This window comes from Lynx rufus, unplaced genomic scaffold (genome assembly GCF_022079265.1).
Source record: "Lynx rufus isolate CCGP_SWC_20201006 ecotype Redwood Valley unplaced genomic scaffold, mLynRuf1.p SCAF_16, whole genome shotgun sequence".
Lineage (NCBI taxonomy): Eukaryota > Metazoa > Chordata > Mammalia > Carnivora > Felidae > Lynx > Lynx rufus.
In genome coordinates this window covers 29,943,587-29,970,631 of record NW_025814830.1, presented here as the reverse complement: position 1 = coordinate 29,970,631, position 27,045 = coordinate 29,943,587, and the positions used below count along the sequence as shown (strand labels likewise).

The 27,045-nt window shown below is 42.3% G+C and overlaps 1 protein-coding gene across 2 annotated transcripts in view; it reads right to left on the bottom strand.

Moving 5' to 3' along the window:
- Nucleotides 1-27,045, bottom strand: part of NUP93 (nucleoporin 93) — a 104,004-nt gene that overhangs the window by 13,906 nt on the left and 63,053 nt on the right. For both annotated transcript variants that reach the window (XM_047078431.1, XM_047078432.1), the window contains 6 exons: nt 21,811-21,873; nt 16,672-16,800; nt 8,085-8,159; nt 5,968-6,057; nt 4,052-4,191; nt 39-171 (listed from right to left, as the gene is read on the bottom strand). In XM_047078431.1, coding sequence (XP_046934387.1) covers nt 39-171; nt 4,052-4,191; nt 5,968-6,057; nt 8,085-8,159; nt 16,672-16,800; nt 21,811-21,873 — 630 coding nt within the window. The remainder of the gene's footprint in view (nt 1-38; nt 172-4,051; nt 4,192-5,967; nt 6,058-8,084; nt 8,160-16,671; nt 16,801-21,810; nt 21,874-27,045) is intronic.

Below are 27,045 nucleotides of genomic sequence, written 5' to 3'. Positions count from 1 at the left end.
AGGCGTGTAACTCATCACACAGAGAAAGATGCCAGTACCTGAAGTCCAGGCAAGGGAGCTGGAAGTTTAATGTTCAAGAAACTTCGAACCAACTGGTAAGTCCCAGGCACCCCGCCTAGCTGGGCCTGATGCAAGTTTCCAAAGACAGTCACAAGGGTGTAATTCTTATAACTGGAAAAATTGAAAAGGAAAACAAAAAAAAGGTTGAGAACACATACAGGTATCTGTATCCACATCCCTGACATTAGACTGTGAACTCTACAGGACAGGGCCTGGACTTCAAACCTAATGCAGAGGAGGAAACAGTGCATGCTTCATGAAGCAAACTATGTTACTTATTCAGTGAGGAGTAGACAACGTACAGATCTTTCATCACTGTGGATGCTCAAAAGCACCCCTCGAGGAACATAACAGCAGACTTCCAATGCATTAAGGCCTAATGTACAGGTTGCTTCAGCTCACAACCGAATGCTTTGGTGCATTCTTTTTAAACTTTTTATTTTGGAAAATTTCAAACCTATGAAAAATTAAAAAAAAATAGCCCAATGAATACTCATATAACCTTTACCGAGATTCATCAATTGTTATTAGCCTTTGTGCACATGTTTCTATGTAGATACATACATATATATATATATATATACACGTACATACACGTGTACATATACACACCCACTTGTTTTTTGAACCATTTGAAAATGTATACAAATACAGAAAGCAGGGGCTACTTCATCTGTAAATACTTCACTATGTACCTTGGAAGAACTAGGGCATTCTCCTACCCAACCTCAATACCATTATGACAGCAAGAAACTGAACATCAACACACTGCTATTATCTAAAATACAAGCCACGTTCAAATTTCCTAATAATACCCTTTATGGTTTGTGTTTCTCCCCCCAAGTCTAGGATCCAGTCAAGGGAATGCATGGCACTTGGTTCTCATGCCATTTCTATTTCCTGTACTCTAGGGTAATTCTACCACCATTTTCCATGACACTGACCTTTTAAAAAGAATCCAGGCCAGCTGTTGGGTAGAATGTCCCACAACCTAGACCGTTTCCTCATGATTTAATTAAGATTCAACTTTGTTGCCAAGAATCCCACACAGCTGATGCTGGTACTGCCCACTGAGCCCCAGGTAATATTTGGTTTGATCACCTGCTTAAAAGTGTCACTCACCAGATTTCACCACCTTTTGTAAAAGTACCTTTCCCTCTGAAATTGGTAAGTACCCTGTGGGGTAATACTTGGAAGCCATGTGAATATTCTGTTCACCAACAACAATCTTCTACTGAATGGTTTCAGTTTCCACTGATGTCCTTGCTGAACCAATTACCACACCGATGGTTGCAAAGGATTTTGTATCATTTCTTTTTCACTTATTTGCTAGTATTCTTAAAACCGTGCAATTCCTTAAAACCTGTAGTGTTTTTAAGGTGCTTCCATACTAAGATTAACTGGTTCTAGTTACAGATACTCAGATATGGGGTTAACAGAATAAAGAACTTTCTAAATATGTTTCTTGTCCAAAACAAAACAGACCAACTCAAAAAGTCAGGTGCTCCATATGCACAGATATTCAACACCAGATTAAGTAAAATAACAGAATGAGAGTGTGAGAGAGACAGAGAGAAACATCTAAATGTCAATTACAAAAAAAAAAAAACAAAAAAAAAACCAAAAACCTCAATGGAATTCGATGCAGTTATGCAAAATGATACTGATAAAGATTTTAAAAAGCAAACTACATAAAACCACATACTGTACACATTTGGATCATAACTACAAAAAACAAAATCAAACAAAATATTCCCATATCAAAAAGTGGTGGTGGTGGGGGGGAGGAAATGTGAAAAGGTACAAGAGCCTCTGGCATTTTTCTGTACCAGTCCTACATTTTCTCAACATTTTCAGCCTTATCTGCAAAAAACCATTTGGGGCTGGGTCTACTTTGCCACGCCATCAGGATTCGCACCAGCAAAACTACTTTAAAAAGTGAGTATACGTTGAAAAAAAAAAAAAAAAAAATTTTGAAGGGGCGCCTGGGTGGCGCAGTCGGTTAAGCGTCCGACTTCGGCTCAGGTCATGATCTCGCGGTCCGTGAGTTCGAGCCCCGCGTCGGGCTCTGGGCTGATGGCTCAGAGCCTGGAGCCTGTTTCCGATTCTGTGTCTCCCTCTCTCTCTGCCCCTCCCCCGTTCATGCTCTGTCTCTCTCTCTGTCCCAAAAATAAAAAAAAAAATAAAACGTTGAAAAAAAAAAAAAAAGTGAGTATAATTATCATGAAATAGTCCCTTTATCAAGAAATGACAACAAATCCTTGAAAAGGATACTGGTGGGGAGTGACGCCCCTAGAAAAGAAGGGCAATAGGGTGACAGTAATTGTGGACAGCAAACTTCCAAGTAGCTCCCAAGTGCTGCCAAAGGAATTAAGGGGAAAAAAAAAAGAATTTTTAAGACAAATAAATATGTAAAATTAAATAAGCAAAATGAAGAGAATAAATTAAATGGGATGGCTTACCAGATATAAAATCAACAAAAGCCTTGTACCATTGGTGAAGTCAAGCACCAATGTTGAAGAGTGGGTTTACTAAAGAAAAAGCAGTCACGAGCAGTCATATACCCGTTAAAAAAACAAAATCCTAGGGGCGCCTGGGTGGCTCGGTCAGTTAAGCATCCCACTTTAGCTTAGGTCATGATCTCACGGTTTGAGGGTTTGAGACCCACATCAGGCTCTGTGCTCACAGCTTGGAGTCTGGAGACGGCTTCAGATTCTGTATCTCCCTCTCTCTCTGCCCCTCCCCCGTTTGCACTCGGTCTCTTTCTCTCTCTCTCTCTCTCAAAATCAAACATTATACAAAACTCAATCCTAAAGGTTTTTATATACTGTCAGAAATTTTGACTCTTACTCTGCTGCTTGTAGCAATATTACCATATACATTAGGATCTTTATGGCTCCATATACCCAAAACTTACATTAAAAATTTTAGCAAAAGCCTATTATAAATAATACTCTATAAGCTCTTTTGTGCCTATGTAAAAAAGAATAAAAAACATTTGGAGTTCCAAATTTTTCTTAATAAGGGAAGTTTATGTCTGATGGCATTCATCTCATGTGACTATTGTATAATTATTAAAGTATTTGATAAAAACCTATTCTCTGCTATACCAAGTCTGAATCACCTCAGTTAATGCACAAGGAAATCTTAGGACTTCCTAATGAAGTATTATTTTGTTGATAAAGGGCAACCACACTATAAGGGGACCGGCAGCTGCACAGCTCACTGGCAAAGAACTGCAATTTAGCAAGTGTATTCAACTTGGCTTTCTCTTCTCGAACTAGCAGAGGCCCAGCACCGTGTCTCTGAAATAAAGAGGGTGCGTTGCACACTCATGACAACCCCTGCTGGCAAATTCAGAGCTGGAAGGAGGGTCCACAGGGAGGGATGAATGGCATAGGTCCCACCAATGAAGGGGACGACAGGGCACAAGGGCATAGCCACAACCCCCTCAGTGACCAACTCCACTTAGTGAGGAGGTGGCAAAGAAACCCAGGCACAAATCACAGGCATTAGCAGCTGGGAAGGATCCAGATGCATAGGGATTAACAGAATAGAGCCAGAAAGAAAATAAAGGTTCAAGGACTCTTCCTAAGGCTCGAAGGTGATAATATTGCCAGCTGTAAAAATTAAAATGCTCAGAGAACAAAAGAGCCTAAGAAGTAACGGCTGAACAACATTAGGGAACAGGATCCTGACCTAAGGCATCATGGCCTAATAATCATGATGTCTCCATACCGAGGGACACAGAGTGGAGAAAGAGAAAATGAAAAGTCTAACAGCACTCCCATTCACCATGACTTTATACTGCTGCAGAAACAGGCCCGGTAAAGAAGTGTTTCTGAAAGCAGGATTGTATCTCTCAGCCTCGCTCAACCTTGTTTAAATTATACCAGAGAGAGGGCACTCAGCCCAAGGACTACTAGACACGAGACAAGGCTGGCTTCTGGGGGGTTCTGAAGCCAGCCCCGCTAGGCCAGGGCTGCCTTACCTCTGCTCGAGGTAAGCCAAGGCCTGCCGGACAAAATCCATGCGCACTTCCACGCTGTTGCGGCTCTTCAGAGCATCGGTCGCCGGCACCAACAACACATCTGTCATTTGTTTCACCATGTTCCACATGTCAGAGATGTTCTGCGCATAAATGAAACTGCACGTGACAACGCTGCAGGGCTGGAGAAACGGTCTGGCTCTTCGAGGCTCTGACCGCAAAGGCAGAGAAGGTAAGGAGGGGGAAGAGGTTAATGTCCTCCGTCTGAGGCCCTCAGGCTTTAAGCTCAGTACAGAAGATGCGCCTGTGCCCTGCCAGCTGCTAGACTCCATCTTCCAAGGAGCACCTTCCTGTCCCGAGCTGGTTTTCAGATCAGTTTCTATTCCAGGTCTGACATAACCACCCACATAATTGAGACCACACAACAGTAAAAGGAACACTGAATCTCAGTGGGTTATTCCTTACAAGAGAGTGAATACATTTATAATTGTCCAAAGCTCCAGGAGTTTAAACTCAAGTAGCTGCATTTCAGTCCTTACAAGGTCATCTGAGTTTCTTAAGGCTTAAAATAAAGAGTTTAACCTAAATAATATATAGGTTTTGTCCTCCCAGAGACTCTCCAGGGGCCACTGCTCTTACCCCATTTTGTGAGTGTCACAGCCTCCCATTTTCCTTCCCACTCACTCCCTTCAAAAGATGCCTCCATAAGAGCCTCCCAGGAAAGGAATGGGCATTCTCTCCTTTGTGTTACCACCACACATATGGGACTTCCTCTCCCAAGAATCCTCCTGTCTGTAAATCTCTCCTTAAAAATGGATTCCCTGGGGCGCCTGGGTGGCTCAGTCGGTTAAGCGTCCGACTTCGGCTCAGGTCATGATCTCGCGGTCCGTGAGTTCGAGCCCCACGTCGGGCTCTGTGCTGACAGCTCAGAGCCTGGAGCCTGTTTCGGATTCCATGTCTCCCTCTCTCTCTGCCCCTCCCCTGTTCACGCTCTGTCTCTCTCTGTCTCAAAATTTTTTTTAAAAATGGATTCCCTGAATGCTCTGCAATATTCTAAAGTTAAGAATCCTTAGAAGAGAGCACTGATGAGAAAAGCAGGTTTACACTTCTCTCACAAAAAGAGACAAAATCCTGTTTTCATGTTCTCAGAAACTAAAACTGTAGAAAATCCACCCAAATGTGACTCTTGGTGGTGAGATGGTAGGTGGATTCTTAACTTTCTTCCTTAGATTTGCTTGCGTTGCCTTGTTGTTTTATTATTAAGAAAAAAAAAAAAAGCTGGATGCATTTTTAAGGACCAAAATAATAATAATACTTATAATCTGTGTAAGATTGTGTTTGCTTCCATTATATTCTTCCCTCCTTCTCCCATTCCTCCTGGCCACCTAACAATCCACCTATCTGCTTTTTTTCCTCCCAGGGTGAGAAAACTGGCCAGGGATAAGAATTGAGGGACAGGAATAAAGATGGGGAGTCAGAGAGGGTGGGAGCCAGCGGCATACAAAGAATGCACCTAAAGATCACATCTGAGTCAAGTTTAATGGGCTCCCGGGTGTAAAAACCACATCACCTTTACAATTCAGCTCTTATAAAAGAGTCCGTTAGTCTAAGGAAGGAAACTGGTGAGGGAAGAATTGAAGCCTGACAGGACTTCAAAGCAATACATCTTATGGAGACCTCTTGTGCCCATTAACTGATCCCGGCTGGGTCTTCTGAAGATGCATTAAAAATACACGTACATAGCATCATCATCAAAAAACCACCCCAAAGCTATTTAAAATGAAACTCTGAAGGACAGTTAACATTTTATTCCACAGAGCAGGGTGTCTCTTGAGCACATTTCTGCCCAGTCAGCAAGCTGCTAATCCCATCTGAACACCGGACACCGTGTCTCCCCTTGGGTTAGCTCCGGGCGCTACCTTATCGTCCAGCTCTGCAACAGAAGCACAGAGGTCCACGAGGTTAGGCTGCAGGTGCCCATTTACAATCTTCTCGTTATAGATATAAATCTGAAATGAAAAGCAAAGGAAATGGCACAATTTCTATTTTCTCCTCTTCTTTTTAAAACCTCTTAAGGCACTTCTGAAGCCAGCTTTCTGCCCAACAGTCAGCACCAGAAGCTTCAGCCAACCTTTCCTTCCTCAGTGTGGCTGAGCTATCCATACTGCCTGAAGGTCAAGGCCTCTGGCCAGCTTCCCAGATGTGCCTTTAACTTTGGAAGGCAGTATCAACACATCCAAACTAACTGCTACCCCAGCCCTCCTAAGAGCTGAAGAATGGAAGGAGGGTGGTCCCGGTGGAGGAGACCACAGGCACTTTTGCACCTCTCCACCCAGCAGATCCCCAGTTCCAGCAAGCAAGGACCAAAGGGGAAGACAGGACGATGGGAAGACTTTGGCTGCTGCTTTCCTAAGAACCTGGGGCAAAGTTTGGTAATCTTTGCTGGCAAAAGGACTGAATGGCTCTAGGCCAAGGCTGGTAGACTGAGTAAAGAGTGTCAGGCTGCAATCCTCCACATGGGTTAGAACAGCAGTCGCCGTGTGTCTGGAGTACCCACTTCTCCAGGAAAGAATCCTTGCTCCTTAGGAAAATTTTCTCAAGAAAAGGGAACTATTGTGGTGTTTAAGGTGTGGGAAAACCAGTATTACTTTGAATTTTATTTTAAAAGAACTAAAGTAATGACATTAAGAACTCATAGGTTCTCCTCTTTGCCTGTGAAGTCCTTGCCCTACCAAGGATGGAACACAGTAGTGAGGTCAGATGACAGATCAGAACTCTCACTGAACCTCACTGCCCCCTACTCTGTATGAGGGACGGTATCGTGTAGCTTCCAGGGGCATTATAAGGATGAAATAAAATGGTTTTTACACGATAAGGTGGAGTTTATTCACTCACTGTGCATTTATTAAGGGCCTCCCCTCTGCAAGGTTTTTTGTTCAACATAGGATGTAAAGATTCACTCTCCTCTGGTGGGATAGCCACATAAACAGGACACAGTGCTCCGAGTCTGGAAAATGTTAGTTTCATGGAGTCTTACTTTCACAGACAAAGAGGCACAGCTTCTCTGCTCACAAGCTTATAACTTCATGAGGCCTGAACTCTGGTGGTGGCCGCGGCAGTGGGAGGAGTCAGCCACAGAGGGAGGTGAAATTTAAAGGATGGAGGTGTGGCAGGGAGAAAGAGAGCAATCTAAAATACGGAGCAGAAAATAAATGAAGGCCTACTAATAAAACACAAGGGAGTTGGACGGAGAGGGATTGGCAATGGTACGCCCAAGGAGAGAGACTTAGAAAACTGTTCGTAACAAAGGGGTGCAAGCTCACCACCCTCAATTCAAAAAACAAGATGGTTTCTCCTTCTTGATATTATTTTGTGTAGGAAAGCAGCAAATCAGAATAAAACACACAGGCAGCCAGCGCTGTTTTATTCAAAAAGTTAATTCCAGGTCTGTACTGTCTCCTTAGGGCAGCTTCAGTCCAACAGTCCCTGTGCTCGCCACAAAGCATCCCAATCCAACTGCATGCCACTGTGTGACCATCACATATAGCCAGAGCCACAGCCCCTAAAATATCATGAGCTTCTCCAGGACAATATTAGAGAGTGGTAAATACACTATGCCTACCAAGGCAGAAAAGCATTTAGAAAACTTCTATCAACCACAAGGGGTGAAGAAAGATTTCTGATTATACCATCAGCCTACTAGGTAATTCAGGTTAATAAAGAACTCCATTTGCTAAGCAGTGCAATTACTCAAGGCTGTACTGTACATGGGCTACTGCCAAATACAAAATGAGACACCTTGGGTCAGGGGAGAGGGCAGACTTCCATTTCCCTAAGTCAAATGTGAGTCATTCTATTCCCCAATTTGATGGAATTCTCCAGGGACTGAGGTGGTAAAATATTAACCAGTCCTCTGAACAAAACCCCAACTTGCTTTCAGGGTCTGACTTTCACATGAAGTCATGGTTCTCTTTTACTCCCCTGAGCACTCACATAGAATTTTCCTGGTTTTGATCTTCTCTGAGAGAATGCTCACCTGCCGGGCATAGGCCATCTCAATGCTATCCAGAGAGCTTCGACCAGGGGGTCCCCCATCGCTGATGTAACTTGGCTGTAGGTAAATACACAGGCAGCATTAAGAACAGCATTTAGTCATGTAAAGAAAAAAATCTTATAAACATACATTTATCTTTAAGCTGTGAGAAGTCTCTTGCCTAGTCAGACTTCCTCAAAATGATTTTAGGGGTTTCAATAAGACAATACTCCCTTCCTATGAATACACAAGAAGGGAGCAGGCATGAAACCCAACTCAAAAGTAGCAGGAGGCTAAATAAACTGTCAGGAGACATCAATGACTGTTCCTGGAAATGCATATCTTTCCAACAATCGGTTCAATCCCAAGCCCCATCTCCACCCCATCCTCTCCCTCTAGGTGTTCACACCAGCGAAGCTGTTGATATTTGTGGGCCTCCTGTTTCCTTCCATCAGTCACATCAGACAGTTAAGGGGCTGGGGCTTAAAGGGTTACAATATGGAGATTCAGGCATTTCCAATCCAGAATCCACACTAAGAGAACAGCTGCTGATTAACTTTCTACATCTCAAGATATGAAGCTAGTCTACATTGGACACTCATTCATTCATTGCTTCAGTAAATGTTTGCGAAGTGTCTGCCTCCCGTATAGCTGAGTGCAAGTGCCACGGCCACAGGGATGACAATAGGCCATGGGTATGGAGCCTGTCCCCAGAGAGTCCACCATCTATGGGGACAATTAGACACAAACATAGGGAAAAGTTGATTACATTTTTTTTTTTTTTTTTTTTAAGAAAGACTAAAATCAATCTTCAGCTAAGCTCCATTCCCTACTGTAAACAAGTATGGGTCAAAATCAGGTATCTCCCATTAGGTATATTCTGAAATTTCCACTACATTATAGTTTATACTGTGATATAGCAAATTCTTTAAGTTTCTCTCATTAAAAAAAAATTCAGTGCTGGGGCGCCTGGGTGGCTCAGTCGGTTAAGCAGCTGATTATTGCTTTCAGCTCAGGTCATGATTTCATGATTCTAAGACAAAGCCCCCTGTTGGGCTCTGTACTGACAGCATGGGGCCTGTTTGGGGGATTCTCTCTCTTCTTCTCTCTGCACCACCCCCCCCCACACACACGATAAATAAACATTAAAAAAAATTCAATGCTGTATTCTCTAAAATCTTAAAAAAAAAAAAAAAGGTGGGAGAGTTTAAAATAGGTTTTCTGGAAAACTGACAAGACAGCAGTAAAACATCCTGGCACTACCAAAGCTGGTAAAAGGAATATTTGTATGGGTAAGGACTGAGAGTAGCATAGAGAGGAGAGAGAGCAGGAGGCAGAAAGGTGAGATGTAAGCCCTCAAGTTCTCAAGAATGAACTGGGACACCTGGGTTCCAGGAGGGCCATTTGACTCCCTGGCTCTGCGGTATGGGGCAGAGCACATTCTCTTGGAGCCTCAGGTTCCCATCAGTTGAATGAAGGGGATGCCCTAGACAACCTCAGAAGGTCCTCCTCAACTCTGATTTTCTGCAGTCACTGCTATTAAAAACATTGAACAGTCTACTGACTTTGGCAGATGCTGCTGGCTTGATGACCCAACGACCATTTCAAATCCTTACTTCTCACCTCCACTCCCTGTCTGGCATATGGAGTTAAAGATACCTAACAGTGTGCTGGTAAATATTTAACAACCAGCTTGGGGAAGGGGCCTGATCTATATAGCGTTGGCTGCTTTCCATGATATAAGTACTCCCGCCATGACCGATTTCAAGCTATCCCAAGGAGTATCAGATAGACAGCAAAATTTCTGAAAATTTAACAACAGGCCCCCATGAGCTGACCTCTACAAGCTACCGAATATGCCCTTCCCCAGCCTCCACTGCAGCTAGGAGTGGCCGAGAACCCTAGTTCTAGTCCATGAGATGAAGCACAAGTCTGGAGTACATTTCGGGGACAGCTTCTGCTCCTTCTGGTAAAGGGAGCATGAAGAGCCTCGCATGGCCGCTCAACGCCCCCGCCTTCTCCCAATGTAAATGGGGTGTGTAGAGCTGCAGCAACCATCCTGTGAGCCTCAAGGGAGTGATGTGCCGAGGATGGTGCTGAACAAAGAGAGGCGCTGCGTGTCTGACGGCACTGCAGAACAACTGAATGGAGGCCCACACTCTCCACACCCACGGACTTCTTGTTAGGTGAGAAAAAGAAATCCTTAGGCAAGCCGCCAAAACGGATTTTCTGTTACTCACAGTTGAAAGCATTCCTATCTGAAACACAGAACTGGTGAAAACCACCAGGTTATAATAATAACAGCTACACTTACTGAGCACTACTATATGCTAAGACTGTCTTAAGTCTCACGACCCTGTAAGATGATATACTGTCATTCTATCAATTTTATAGATGAAGACGCCAAAGCACACAGAAAGCAGCCTGTCCAAGGTCACTCCAATAGGAGGCAGTGGAGCCATGGTTTGAGTGCACATTCTGGCCCCGCAATGTCTGCCAGGGCAGCCCAGGGCAACTTTCCAAGGGCAGCCATCAAAGAACCAGAGAGCAGTGGTTAGAAGTCCTGGCTCCACTACTCACTAGCCATGTGATCTTGATTGCATATACTGCTTCTTTTGAGCCTCGGTTTCTTTAGCTATAAAACGGGGGAGGTCACGGTATCCACCTTGGGTTTGTGGTAAAGATTAAACAAGGAGAAAAATAGTATTTACCGCACAGCATTGTTGTGAGAAATAAGTAGAAAGAACTCAGCACAGGGCCAAATACTTGGCCAATAAACACTAGCTATTACCACTTTTTAAACACAAAATAAACAACCATAATGAACGTAGGAATAAATCCTATAGTGAACACCAATGGATAGATATGGACACTACAGAAACATAACCTAAAATATTTCAGTCTGTGCTGGTTGGAAATTCTCATGTCATTTTTCTAAAATAAACACAATCCTTGCATGAACAGAACCCCCAGCAGCTCATTTTCTCTGCTAACTCTGAGGGTTCCCAGTAACACATAGCTGAGGACTGTTCTATTCGACAGCCAGCCACCCTTCCAGAACAGAACTAACCGCGTGAATGTTGATGATCCCAAAGTCTTTTTAAAAACACAGGGCACTAAACTTGTTAATTCCAGTAGCCTAATCAAGGGGAATGACTAAGAGGATAAAAACGGGAACACAACACTAAAACATTTCTGCAAGGACACAGTTGTTTCAGCTACATATACATAAACAGCCTTGAGAAATATTTTCCAGTACTAAAACCTAATTTTTAAAATTATCCATTTAAAAAGTAGTTGGGTTTTCAGCCTTCAAATTTCCATTTAAATTAATTTTGCCTAATGCTCTTGTTTTCAAGGGTAGCCTTCCTTCATTTGCCCTTGGCCAAGTCTCCATCTCACCGCACATAAAGTCAATTATCCCAGAAACAGGATGTGTACACGCACATTCCTGAGCTGAGGAACCAGCAAACATTCACTGGAATTTCAAACCCAGGAGCTGCTTGAGGGCTGGGCAAGCAGCCACCAGTATGCTGTGTGGGAGTAACATTCTGAACCCCTTGGACATTTGGGTTTCTCTGCACTGGGGCCTGATGGCACCAAGTGAGGACGACAGGAGCAGGGAATCAGAGACCAGAAAGGCAGAGAAGATGAGAGGGCAGGGCCAGAGAGGGACTCATCCAGGCGTCTAGAGATACGATATGTGAAGAAACAGCAGCCTCTGGGAGCACAGACATGAGAAGAGTCTTCTCAGAGTAAACGATATTCCCAAAACAGTAAGAGAGCATTCCAGATCAGGTAGGAAGTGGCTGGAGGGTGGCAGGAGGGAATCACAAGCTTTTATTAAACAACTACTTTTGTATAAAGACTCTCCAGATATAAATAAACTCTTTTCCCAAGAAGGGCACATTCTAGTTAGGGAGGAAGGAATGTAACTAGCATTCCTAGCAAAAGAAGTATGGAGTTAAAACACACACACACACACACACACACACACACACACACACACACACAAAATTGCCAAGTGAAATGTCTGGTTTTACATAAGCAAAATGGAACTAAAGTGATTAATTCACAATAGCTGGCTATAAAATCTGTACACAGAAGCCTAGTACTACTAGGAAGAAAAATACCAACTGGGGACCAGAGGACCCAGGTTCTAAATGCAATCTAACTGCGTGACCTTTGGTAATGACATCTAACTTCTTTGGAGCCTCATTCTTCACGGACAAAGTGGGAAGAATACTTGGGCCATTTAAATAATGAAACCTGTAGAGCCACTAAAAAATGGCAGACACCTACATGTACTAACCTAGAAAAGCCTCCAAAATAAGTTCAAAAAAATCAAAACATAATGATAAGTTGTAGACTCTAATATATAAACTGGTGTCATTTATGGAATAAACTGATACTGATCAGATGAACATACATGGACCAATGTGCACATGGATACGTGAGAGGGAACTGGCAGGGACAGCACATACACCGCTGTCAGAGGTTACATTTGCGCGGGAGGGAGGGGGTGGCAGAGTTCTCAAAAGTGTATCCATACACCTCTACCATTAGCATACTGTGCAAGGAGGTGCTCGGGTATGATACAGCATGATGTTAAAATGAAAGGTCTCTTTGAATTTTTTTAATGTTTATTTATTTTTGAGAGAGAGCAAGCACAAGTGGGGGAGGGGCAGAGAGAGACAGAGGGAGACACAGAATCCAAAGAAGGCTCCAGGCTCTGAGCTGTCAGTGCACAGCCTGACACACGGCTGGAACCCATGAACTGCGAGATCATGACCCGAGCTGAAGTCAGACACTTAGCCAACAGAACCACCCAGGTGCCCCAGGGCCCGTTTGGATTTTTTAAACTTCTTTTTGAAAGAACTGCAGAGCTCTTTCTATACTTGAAATCCGATTCAAATTCTGATATGTGAAACAAATCCCTCCCCCACCTCCCGGCCCCAGGAAACTACCAGGGAGTCATAAAACACAGTTTGAAATCATGCAGTCTGGAGTTTTCCAATTAAACTCTGTTGGTCTCTACTTTACTGTACTGCATTGAATCTTAATACATCATCTATTATTAAGACATGTTATTTATGCACCACCAGGAAAGAAAAAATGTTGTCAACTAAATTATGACACTGGATTTAAGACACACCCTGATTTCAGAGATGTTAAAATGTAGAAGAGTTCTGTGACTGGGAATTGAACAAATTAAGTCCGTTATCAAAACGAGACATTATATTCAACACACAGTGTTCGCACATCACGGTGTGAAATGTTACCTTCACTATCTGCAGTTAAGCTACAACTTAGCTTCTCAATGGAGCCTGTTGCTTGCTAGGCTCAGTCATTTCCCAGACAATACATTACAGACCCATCTACTGACTATGTCTAAAACCAACACAGGCACTAGACTGTACAGAAGTTAGATAAAAGTTGACTTTTAAATACTGTTTTAAAAGTTGGCTAAGATACACCAAGGATTCCCAACACTGCTCAAACCCCATGTGCTGTCATGCAAGCAGTGTAGCACTGGGGGTGTTCTTCCTCCCACTAACCACATGCAAGTATAGCACAGGGATTCCAAAAGCCTCTTCCTTGCTTCAAAGCACATGTGTTCTCTCTCTCTTTTTTTTTTTTTAATGTTTATTTATTTTGAGAGACAAGAGAGAGAAAGGAAGAGAGAGAATCCCAAGCAGGCTCTGTGCTGCCAGCACAGAACCCCACGCCAGGCTCGATCTCACAAACCATGAGATCATGACCTGAGCTGAAATCAAGAGTCAGACGCTTAGCCAACTGAGCCACCCAGGCACCCCACATTCCTGGAGATACTTTATAAACCAAGGGAAATCCCTAAAAAGGGACAAATCCATATTGAAATGATTAAAATAAACTTAATGTGTAGCTTACCAAACACGAACACCCACTATAAAGACTGCTGGGATGTGCTGCGTGCACATTCTCTGCCATTCCGGGCGAGCACTATACTGTGCACATGCTCTACATTCCTTAGGACACTTCTTCCTGAGAGGCCATTTATAATAAGGACACTCAGGCCCGGGAATTCCAAAGCCTATCTCTGGCCTTCATACCATGAAGACTCTATAAATAGGGTAGAGGAAAATGTCTGCCCAAATGGAGACGTACATCACCTTTCTATCATCTTGAAGAAAATTACAAGGGAGAAGCCTGTAGAAATGGTTAAATTTAAAAAACACCCCCCCCCCCAAAAAAAAGTGTGGCAAGGGTATGGAACAAATGGAATTCTCACATACTGCTGGTGGGAGGGTACATCAATACAACCATTATGGAAAACCGTCTGGCAGGACCTACCAAAGCTGAATATCCTCTGACCCAGCAATTCCCCTCTTAGCTGTACCCAACAGAGATGCAAACATACGTTCACCAAAAGAAACCTACAAGATTGTTCACAACAGCACTATTCATAAAGGCAAAGAACCAGAAACTATCCAAATGTCCATCAACCCAAGAACAGATAAATAGATTGTAGTTATACTACTCAGCGATGAGAATGAATGGCCCACAACTACATGCAACAATATATAGAATGTCAAGCAAAAGAAGCCAGGAACAAGAGCATATGCTGTATGACTTCATTTATATAAAGTTCAAAAAAACAAGCAAAATTAAACTATGATGTTAGAAGTCAGGACAGTGGTTCCATTGGTGGTGGCGAGAGGCAGTGACTGGAAAGGCACACAAGGAGGGTTGTTGGGGTGCTGGTAGTCATCTGTTTCTTCATCTGGGTCTATGCCATTTGTGATAATTCACCAAACTGCATACTTACAATGTGCACACTTTTCTGTATATATATTATACTTCAGGAAAGAAGTTCAAAAGAACAACAAATAAAACCTAGAAGGTTCCAGAAAATGGCATTCCCTAGTAATCTGAAGAGAGAACCATCTGCATCCCTTGCCAGCTTTTACAGCAAAGCTATCCATTCTGCTAGGTGTCACAATAGAGAACAGCAAAACTATCGATAACTTTCTTCCAAGGGGACTGGAGGTCAAGGAAGAGAATTCTACTAAATAGACTAACCTATTTTTAAGAAAAGAGCAATCAAAAAAGAACATCTCATTAGCAGCTTATAATTACTTCCAAATCCCAATACAGACCACAACCTATTAACACCATTTTAAAAAATGAAGTTTATAAAACCATGAGCTGTTCTACTTATCTATTCAGACTCACAAGAAATAGAGAATGAAACATTAGGCTGACCAAGGGTTTTATACATTAATTCTTTCCCAAAGACTCTGATCTTAGTCTTTGAAGTCTTTGAGTGGAAGAAATGTGGAACAGGATCCTTAATAAGTAATTTCCTAACACAAAGGTCTTTAGCATTTATTTGGGGGCTAACTTAATGGAAAAAACTGGTTTTTAAGGCAGGAACAGATGTGTAGATATGGGATGTATACAGTTATTACCCCGTAGGCATGATAAACTGCCAAGCCACTCACCTTAAACTCAGACTTCAACAGAATGATGGTGTAGAGCCAATACTCCTGAGTCTAACCAGTATATTACATGTCTCTCTGACCCTCAGGTGTCCTATCTCTTGTGAGAAATGAAACAAATTGTAGGAAAAAGATTTACCAGGAAGCATTGGTAATATTACTTGAAATGTCTTACATGGTAATTTTCACATTATACTTTTGAATCTGCACCTCTAAGTCATCTGAAACTACTTTTTTTATAACAATAGTAAGGAATGGCCATTATGGGTCAGTTGCTCACATTATTACACAACTGAATCTGAAGTTTTTGATCTGAGCGAGTGAAAAAATGGAATTGCCATTTATGTAGAGAGGATAAACTCTGTGGGGAGAGAAGGCTGGCATGGAAAGGGAGGTGGCGGGCAGTTGCTATCATGACTCAGGTACAGACGCGTTTAGCTTGAGATGGCCATGAAACATGCTAGCAGAACCAAGAGGCCACCAGATAAATGAGTCCGGGGTTTGCGGCTGCAAGGTAAATCTGAGTCTTCGGCATAGAAATGGTATTTAAAGCTACATGCCCAGATGAGATCAACAGGGCAGTGACTGAGGGAGAAAGAGCAGGTCAGGGATTGAGTCCCAGACACTCCAAACATCTACAGGTCAAGGGGTCAGAAAAATTCAGCAAAGGACACTGAGCAGAAACAGCCAGACATGCTGAAGGAAATACCAGCAAATGTGGGCATCCTGGAGGCCAAGTGAAGACAGTGTCTCTAGGGGGAAGATAGTGATCACCTGCGCCAAGACTGCCAGTAGTCTAGCAGATAAGCACTCCTTGACATCACATTTTTATTAGTGGTGGTTTATCTTTTTTTTTTTTTAATTTTTTAAGCATTTATTCATGTTTTGAGAGGAGAGAGAAAGAAAGAGAGAATGAGAACGGAAGGGGAAGAGAGAGAGGGAGACACAGAATCCCAAGCAGGCTCCAGGCTCTGAGCTGTCAGCACAGAGCCCAACGTGCGGCTCGAACCCACGAACTGCAAGATCATGACCTGAGCCGAAGTGGGACACTCAACCGACTGAGCCACCCAGGCGCCCCAGCAGTGGCTTATCCTTTGGACTCAACCTACCTCGCTTTCTTGAGTAAAGTCCAGCGCATCTTCTCCTGATGCCAGCAGTGTGTGGAGGATTCGCTGTTTCACTTGCTCCCACTCAACCAGCATGGACTCTCGATGGTACTCCTCGGCCATGCCAAAGGTCTGTCAGAGAGGAACAGAGGGAGATGACCCCAACAGGAAAACAACACCGTTTCCTTTAAAGTTCAACAGAAACTCGAAAGTCCCTCGGTTTCTCATCTTTCCATAAGTAGAGCAGAAGCAATCTACTTTAAAAAAATTATCCTTAGCGTCTAACACGTTAAAGAGATTGTTTTAATCGTGGTAAAATACACGCACAAATTTACCTCTTAACCATTTTTGAGTGTACAGTTCAGGATATTAGTATGTTCAGACTGTCGTGTAGTCACTACCACCGTAAAACTCCACAACTCCTTTCATCTCGCAAAACTGAAATCCTGTCCCCAATTCAACACTAACGCTCCATTTCCTCTTTCCCCCAGCCCCTGGGAACCACCACTTTCCATCTCTAGGACTTCAACTACTTCTCGGTACCTCATATAAGTGGAATCATACAATGTTTGCCTTTCTGTGATTGGCTTATTCCCTTCAGTATAATGTCCTCGAGGGTCATCCGTGCTATACAGCGTATGCAGAATTTCCTTCCTTTTTAAGGCTGAGTAATATTCCATTGTATGTGCATGCCATATTTTGTTCATCCAGCTGTCCGTGCACACTTGAGCTGCTTCCACCTTTTGGTTATTGTGAGTAATGTTGCTATAAACATGGATGTACAGATCTCTCTTCAAGCTCCTGCTTTCAGTTCTTTGGGGTATATACCCAGAGGTGGAATTGCTGGATCACATGGTAATTCTATGTTTACTTTTTTGATGGACCTCCATGTTTCCATAGAGGATGCATCATTTTATATTCCCACCAACAATGCACAAAGGCTCCAGTTTCTCTACACCCTTGCCTCTTTGCGAATGCTTACTATTTTCTGGATTTTTTTTTTTTTTTTGACCGTAGCCATCCTAATGGGTGTGAGTTGTTATCTCATGGTTTTGATTTACATTTCCCTAATGACTAGCAATGTTGAACATCTTTTCATTCGCTCATTAAGATAAATATATATTTTAAACCTTTGAAATAAGGCTACATATTACAATTGTCACAGTTTAAACTGAAGTATTTTTAATTGGATTATATAAATCCATGGTTTTTAATAAGCATCTAAGAAAAGACAAAAACAAAAGATTCTCCCAGTGTCTTTATTTTTTTTTAGAGACAGTAATATTTTCATAGAAGGAGGCAAATCAGTAAAACAAAAACAGAGCCTTCTACAATCAGGTTTCCTACCACTGTGCTCAAAGTCACTACTGAAATGTCTGGCAAACCTCACTCCTGTCTAGTAGTGATACAGCAGGTTGTTGCCAAAATAAAGGTGCTCAGAAAGAAAAGGAGAAAGAAAGAAAGAAAGAAAGAAAGAAAGAAAGAAAGAAAGAAAGAAAGAAAGAAAGAAAGAAAGACAAAAAAGAAGGGAGGGAGGGAAGGAAGAAGACAAAACAAAACCTTCTGAAGAGATCAGTGAAAGCAACTTCTAGACACACTAAATCATGACCTAAGTTCTTAGTCTATTATTCTTTAATTGGCAGACCACGTCTCCCATCAGCTTAAGCCCACTTTTCAAAAAGCCATTTCATTTGCTATCAGATTGGCATCTAATTAGGCAGCACCAAGGGAATGAGTATTAGCGATGCCTATTTTATTTTTGGCAACACATAATTTATACTGATAATACCCATATACATGAGCTCTGGGAAACTGCTAGAAAAATCACATACACTCTTCCTACCAATGGGATGTTTGAGTATGGACCGATATTTATTAAAATGTGAAAGAGGTAGATACCACACACACACACACAAATGATTAGGAAGAAGGCTGGCATATCCTGCAAGTCTGATTTTGGTCCATTTATCAATGAAACTCTTCTCTAATATGTATTCTAAAGACACAGGAGAAATTATAATCATAAACTTTACAGTCTTCCACCTGGCTTGCTTCTTGCTGCAGTCAAGCAGAATGAACCATTCCAGTCAGTTAGCCTAGAGTGAAAAAATATCCAAGGAAAAAATCACTTTCTCTCGTTACATTAGTGAACTGAAATATGAGAGCTCCACATTTTGAAGAGAGAGAAGTACGCTGGAACAGAAAGGCGGTGGCAGGGTAAGAGAAGGGGTGATTTCCCTAGAAGATAACCAGAAATCATGCACAAGTGAACTGCAATTTCTTCTCAACTCTTCCCACTTAGTGGTCAAACCAACAACTCCCTCAGCGGTGAGCCTCTCCCAGCAACGGAAAATGAAGGGTGATGTGGCACGAGGACCAGGGCAGGCAGAAATAAGGAGGTGGGGGAAGGCTGACAGACCGTACAGCTTTCTGAGCTTGCAACAGGTGAGGCACTAAGCTGTGGTATTGACCCAGGACACCGGACTGATGCAAGAGTTTTTCTTAAGGATAAGCCCTCTGGCTGATAAAGAAAGGCAGAATAGTAAAAGCAGCTGAAGAAAACAGACAATATACTACCCAGAGACCCTGCTGATAAGGACGGTGGGGACACACTTCCAGCACCATTTAAGGGTCAGAGTGACCCTTAATGGGAATTAAGAGTGGGAATTAAGCAATACCTATTCATCAGGCTGCCCACCTATGTGCCAAGAACTCCTGTTTCAAGAACACAGGGAAGTCCTTTGAAAACTGGCAGTTTTCTGGGCTCAAATCCTCAGATACATCTGAGCAGTATGCCAGGCTACTCATTCAGAAACAGCACCACAACTTGAATGAACAGCACTGTGGTTCCATTCATCATTAGTATGATAAGGAGCTTCCAATAAAAATAAATGGCCCAACATTAAAATTCTCTTCCTTTGACCATGCAACCTCCAGCTTATCTTAATTACATTAGAGCTAATGAACATTGAATTTGTGGGCTAATCAGGAATGATCAGCCACCCATCTGCCCTATTCCAGCCTATTCCCTTTAGACCCACATCTGAACCACTGGATTAGGTACAAAGAAGAGTGTCAACCAGAAGAGCTAGTGAGAGAGGATCGACAGAGCTACTAACTAACAACTAAGAGAAGGACAGTGAGGGTCTGAGACAAAGTGAAAGGTAGGGAACAGTAGGGACAAGAAGGAAAGAAATCCAAGGGAAGAGAAAAGGAATAACCTCAAAGGCTGTGCGGATGTGTACAAATTAAAAGGAAGGAAAGACAAACCACAGAAAATGACAGAGCAGTGGAGAAATTGTAAATTAAATTGGAATCTTTCACATTACGTGTGTAAATCTCTTTGAACACAGTTAAGAAAGGAAGGCAGGAAGGCAGGAAGAGAACTGGGCAACTGAATTAAAAACAGGTGGGGAGCACTCGAACCCCAATTTCATAAAGGGAAGAGGGCAATATGCTTTGACTTCACACCCGTTTATTATTGAGCTGTTGCTGGCTTTTAGAAACTCTACATATGTTCTGATAATGTTGTTCTGTTTTTGCTGGGATGCACCAAATGGAAAAAGATAGGACACATTTGTGGATTTGTAGCTTGTTTTCTTGGCATTTCAGCAGGACATTGGCAAGTTATTCAAACATGAAATTACCACCAAAATGCCAGGAAGCTGCTCACCTTTTGTTTGAAAATAATTCTTGCTCAGTGGTTAGCCTCTTGGTGTCCAGAGAGGTGAAAGGTCTCCCCCCATGCCGGCCCCCAACACCGGAACATCTCCCTCACAAATACATATGCACACATTTTGCACTGTGGTATGTCACTTAAATGTTTTGGCTGGCTGCACATTTAGTCTCAGTATGGCACAACGTTCAGAGGCTGCCAATTCCAGAAACACATTCCGCAGGGTAAATGGATTAATAAGGCTCAGTGGCATTTGACAATCCTAATTTAATTTCATTGGTTCTCTACAGCAGGAGAATCAATGTTGGTGAGTAACTCACTGAAGTGTGAACAAGAAAAAGCATTAAAAAAAATTTTTTTTTTCAAATCTGAATCAAGTGAATTCCTCTATTTCCAGGGATAAATACTATTGCCAAGAATATACTTAATAAAATTTTAGGGATTTTTTACTCTGATAATTAAAATTTTCGGTCATTTAAAGAAATGCCTTCGGAACATCTTCTTGTAAATTAGAGCTGGCAAGCTCCCCTGCTGCCCTATCTCACTCACGTCAGCCCTCCTGAGACATTTCCACCTGCAAAGAACATTTTAATGAAGCACACTGAGAAGCGTATGTTTTCTTTATTATTTTTTTAAACGACATAAAGAATACATAAACATATTTTACTTGATATAAGAGTTATAAAGTAAACAGCAAAACGGAGGTTTTCCCTTCACCCCTATTCACTTTTGCCAAGACAGCCACCGTTGGCAGACTGGCATGAACCCTTCCAGCCTCCTTCCGGGGAAGAGCTGCATTTTTAGAACCAAGTTCACATGACTGCTAACCTTCCTCCTCCCTCCGTAAAGGACTCCAGTGGCCTAAAAAATCTCTCACTCCATAATGGGATGTTTTGGAGAGGTTTTGTTCTTTTAATTCTTGTCAGAAAAAAATGGAGATAACACATGTTAGTAAACAATCTTGGAGTATCTTGAGGGAATGCCTGATGCAAAGTATTGCCGCTCTCACCGACTTAGTTATCATCCTTTGGAGCACCAAGCTCCAAGCCTTTTTTTTTTTAAGAGCTTGGGGAAATTGTTAATATAAAAGGTAACACAGAAAGTCAAACTGTATGATAAAAAAAAGGAAAAGAAACAAAGGAAAATTATTGATGGTCATACCTGCTTTTCTGAACTGCTGATTCAGTAGAAATCAAAATACCACTTATACTGCAATAATGAATTGTCTGACCCTTCCACTTCAGGATTAATTTAATAATTAACTGGCGAATCTATGTTTCAGATGCATTTCAGTTACTAAATACACACACAGATACAAGCATCGTATCTTCCTCCAACTCCCTAGAACTCCCTCTGGTGAATTAACTAAGTAGGAGAGCTGGGTCTAGGACACAGGCTCCAGCTTCCAGAACCTGTACTGCGGGTATACACTATGCCCTCACAGTTCAGCTAGGGCCGTTTCTTACCCTCTTCCGAGACTCTTCAATGGCGGACAGCAGGGCATTGTCTTTCTCGTTCTTCAGGAAACCCTAGGAAAGGGGGAAAAATGACACAACTGAGGTTAAAATTAACCTTCAAGTAATCAAAAAAGTATACTGTAGGGGAAAAAAATAACTATAAGGATATGTACTATCCTGTCCACCTTCACCCTGACAGAAATTTCTTAACTCAAAACCATCAGAACAGATGGTTTTTCCAGATGTTTCCTAGTTCCTTTCATTCTGGGAAGCACATGATGGCCGTTAGAAAGTAAAGTCCCCGTGGAACAGCAGCATGAGTCCACGTCCTGTAAACATATCAAATGTGAATGAGCAGTCAAGACTGCTCTTCAGTATTTCCGAACGGCCCACATTACAGATATAGCTTTACCTATGCGGCCACTCACAGTGCTTCTTGGTCTAGATTTCTCTATTGCTTTCAATGCATTCTCCAGTTTCTTCCTACCGCAGTAGAAGCATCACCATTCATCCAGGTGTTTTCCACTTATTCGTCAATGGCTGGGATACCCTCCCCCCAAAATCTACACATTTCTTCTGGGGTTTTCCCATGTGTACTCCCTATCTCAGGTCCGATGATATCAGCTGCTTGTTTAATATGAGTGGGAGGAACAGAAGACAGTCCACAAGTCTGGTTAAATATGCACGGGGCTAAATGCCTACAAAACACAACCACACAGTAACACAATGCAGACCTAGTTTCAAATCATGGTGCCTCCATTTACTGATGGCATGAATTGTGCAAAGTCACCCAAACTCTCTATTAGTTTACTCATATGTAAAATGAATATTAAATGAGATAATGCAATCAAGTGCTTGACTCAAGGTTTAATACATGTAGCTCTATTATTGGAATCAATTAGATTTAGATTTGTTGGTGACATCAAAGAGAGAAATGCCCAAAAATATGAACTCTCTGAGGGAACATAATACAGAGTAGAATTAAGCTAAAGATTTTAAGATATGCTACATTTAAAAAACCATTATTTGAGTTTTAAAAAATTTACTGTATGGTTAATTTTTTTTAAGTTTATTTATTTATTTTGAGAGAGAGAAAGCGGACACAAGCTTGGGAGGGGCAGAGAGAGAAGGAGAGAGAATCCCAAGCAGGCCCTGCACTGTCAGCATGGAGCCCAATGCGGAGCTCGAACTCACGAACCACGAAATCATGTGCCAAAATCAAGAGTCAGACGCTTAACCTACTGAGCCACCCAGGCTCCCCATGGTTAATTTTTGGTCACCTATTATATTTTAACAACTATAACATTTTAATATATGTTATTCAAGCAGTCCCAGATATGAAGTTGCTGATTCTTATGGGGGGGAAAAAACAGGGCAGGCAGGGGGGTGGGGAGAGAGGTACTATAGTTGGGCATATAAATTTAAAAAATATATTACTAATGTTCTAGGTTTCCCTGATCTCTTACGTAGTCGCCCATGATTCTCCCACACCTGTCACACCCCAATCTGGCAATACATTGGAATGAACAAGGGTAATGGCCAGGAGCCCAGGAAATGCTCCCCTCACAGGCTGCTCTGGGCAGTCCCTGTGGCAGCTGAGGGCACAACATGAAGGCTGCTCCAAATACCTACACTGCTATTTGGTGGTGGGGTGGGGTGGGGTGGGGTGGGGTGGGGTGGGGTGGGGTGGGGTGGGGAAAGGCATCGTCACTCGTTTGCTAACGCAGTGGCCTCACTAAACCACAGCACATAAAGTTAGGACCTTGTGTGGTGCATTCAGAAAGAGGCAGCTTATCACCACATCCCTGCCTCTGGCCAGATGTGAGATGATGGGAAACCAGACACGAGATGATGGGGAGGATTTTAACAGATCCTTATACCCTTCCCAGCAAATGAATCAACTCAACAAACCTTTACTGTAATTGCCCTTTCACAAGCAGTCTTTACTGGCTAAAGCTAAAGGTTTTAGTATCACAGTTTATAAACAAAGCTATGGAATTGTCACTGAATGCTGCTCGCAAACAAAGAGTAGGCATAGACTGTGCTTTGCTGCACCTCTTCCCGGCTGCTGCTCTGGGAGGTGGACTGTCTACACAAGCCACCTCTGGGGTAGGGGGGTGACAACCACTGCCTAACCAGGCCTGGTGTCATTTTTTTTTTCTTTTTAGTTGGGGTGGGAGGGGCTGTGCCCAGCACCCCGTGCTCCCTCTGGACTTCCTCGGCTCTTTCCAGTGACCAGCCCATCCATCCAATTCCTTTAATGTAGCCACGTCTACATTTAACCCAGGTACGTGTACACACACACACTCTTAAAACACAGATGCAAAGCAATAATCAGATACATTTGTTTAAAAGCAACATAATTTTCTGTAAGAAACACAATTCCAAATTTTCTAAGAGATGAAATGTCAAGTAGTAATGAAAGAAAGAAAAACAGATGTTGCTTTAGGGGCAGATTATACTCCTCTTGAAAATATTCATTATAAACCTACATTCCAAAAGTCTCACTAATAAGTAAATCAACCACTTGTGCATGAGCATCACATTTTAGACATCATCTTCCTATGAACAAAGACCATGAGCCATTACATACCTCAACAACTGAGCTTTCTTCCATAGCGCAAACTAGACCCCCAAGATACATAGCTTTTGAATTTCAATTTTTAACCCTTTATTCCTCTCTAAAATGAAACACTAAAAAAAGGCTACATATCATATTTTATTTTCAAAAACAACACACTGGTGACCTATCTTTTGAAAAGAATCTTTAAAAGAATAATAATTTATGCAGTGGGAATAGTGCCGGGATCCGTGTGCCATCTAGTGGCAGTTACTTTCCTTTAAAGAACACACACCTCAAGGGAAAATAACAAATTAAAGAACTAGTCGGGCAGAAAAATACCTGCCTCAGCCCAAGTTTCGCACAGATCTCTCCCCTGACTTCCCTTTTCCACATGTTTCCTTTCCTTCCAATTCCTTCTGTGAGGCACCTCTAACACCTAGCATCCCAGAGACATGCCTTTAGAGCTCATCAGAGAATGGGCTTTCTGTAGGACTGAGGGCGTGAAGGGTGAACTGAAGGTGCCTTTTCTCATCGGGTGGGGCTCCCTGTTACAAAGAAGACCCTGGTCACCTCCCACTAAGATGCCAGTCATTTAGCTGTGACCCTCAGAGCACCACATCCCTAACGTCCCCTCTTCTTGCCAACAAGCACTTTTTAATTGCTCAGTCTCCCATCTAACCGGTCTATTGCCGGCCCACTCAGTGAAAGAACACTCCACAAACATCTACTGGCCTGCTAAGTAAGATAACTACTCCTGACTTCCCCATCTGTATACTGCTTCTCACTGCCAGAGTCCTGGAAACTGACCCTCTTCTAACTGGCTCCTTGAATGCGTTTTGGTTTCAAGCTTTCTGTAACATATAATAGCTCCCATTCAGCAAGCAACTAAGGGCCAGACGCTGCTCTAAGCAATTCAAAGACATTATAGCTAATCTTTTAACAATATGAAAAAACAGGCATGATCACTCCCCCCGCCCCCATCCACCCCTTCCCCATTTTACAGGTAAGAAACAGAATCTGAGCATTTAACTAACTGGACCACGGGACCCCAACAAGGATAAGGAAGAGGCAAAATTTAAACACAGTTCTTAAGAGACCAAATGTTACCGAGATACTTAGGGAATAGTACTTCTATTTATTCTATATTTTATTTTCTTCTAAATCGAGAAAATAAAGAAAAACTTCCTTTCTTTCTAAACAGGTGGGAGTCCAAGAGGGAAGCAAAGTATCTTTAGTTTGTTTTCTTTGTCCCCTATTAGTTCCCCTTTACAAATGATGAGTTGAAGGCTCAGAGAATTCTGTTATACCAGTACAAGTAAGGGTGAACCCTTTCATGGCTATGGGGATGACGCCATGCTAGGTGTGCGTTACACATATCTGGGTCTAGTCCTTGCTTTTAACCCAATACTAAGCTATCTCTCAGGGCTGCCTAACTGGATCATACTTTAATGCATGTCCTTAATTAATATAGGTTTAAATGTTGAAAGGGCCAAACGAGATGGTTTCTAGAGCTTCTATCAACCCTACAATGTTGTGGTTCCATATTATTTAGATCACCTAGTTCGTTAGTAGCAAAGCCTAGACTTAGAAACCAAATTTTCTGACCCCTTTTCTACCTTTTTCCATCCTACCATACTGTCTCTATCACAGCAAATCAAGGTAGAATAAACATATTTTATGACTCAATATTTATTCATTTCTTCCCCTTATGTCACACAGTGAGGGGAAGAATGAGACAACAAATAAATACCAAGTTTGTGGCATTCCTTGAGAATGGTGTTTTTCAAAATGTGGGTCAGAACTGGTAAATGGGTCATGAAATCGATTAGCATTTTTTTTTAATGAAATAAAATGCAACAGAGATATGTGGTATATGTAAACACTGTTTTGTGAAAGTTTTCTTTCAATTATATAGTTGCAAGCATTTATATGTATGAAGTGGGTCATGGTGCAAAATATAATGCTTCTAAGGATCACAGACAAAAAGCTGGAAATCATTGCTCTAGATGTCAACTCTATGGCGTCTCAAAATATCATTACTGTTTATTGCTGTGGAACAACACACACTGTACAGCTGTCCAAGATCTCCAGCCACGTGTTCCATCTTTAACAGAGGAAGTGGGCTGCCCTGTAACGTATAAAGGTTTCTCCTGCTATTTGAAAGTAGAACATACCTTTGAACCCTTTCGTAAGTTAAAAAGAAAGAAAGCGAAGAAGCAATTACCATTAACACCTGTGCAAAAAATTCCGAGTTTTCCCAGACCCCAAAAATAAACTCTCTTAGGCTTTTCTGATACCTTGAGGCACATCTTGTTAATGGATGCACAAAATAAATCAAAAGAAAGCACAGATGCCCACAGACACAGTTCAAAGAGCTCTGGCGGCTGAGGCCGAGGCCGCGATGCCGGTGTGGCTCCCAGGGAAGGAGTCTGGTGATGCTGCTTTCGCCGCCACTGCCCGGTGCACGCTGCCTCTCTAACTGCTTGCTACAAAACAGATGCTGAAGGCTATTTTTGCTTTTCACCTTTTTCATAAAAACAAAAGTCCTCTTTGAATTCCTTTTGGTTAGCACACAGGTACTAATGTAGGTCTTTTATAAAAGCAAAGTGGCATAACACAAACTTTTGACAAGCAAAGGACACCTGTACTAACCAAGAACCACCCAGAACATAACCGCAAGC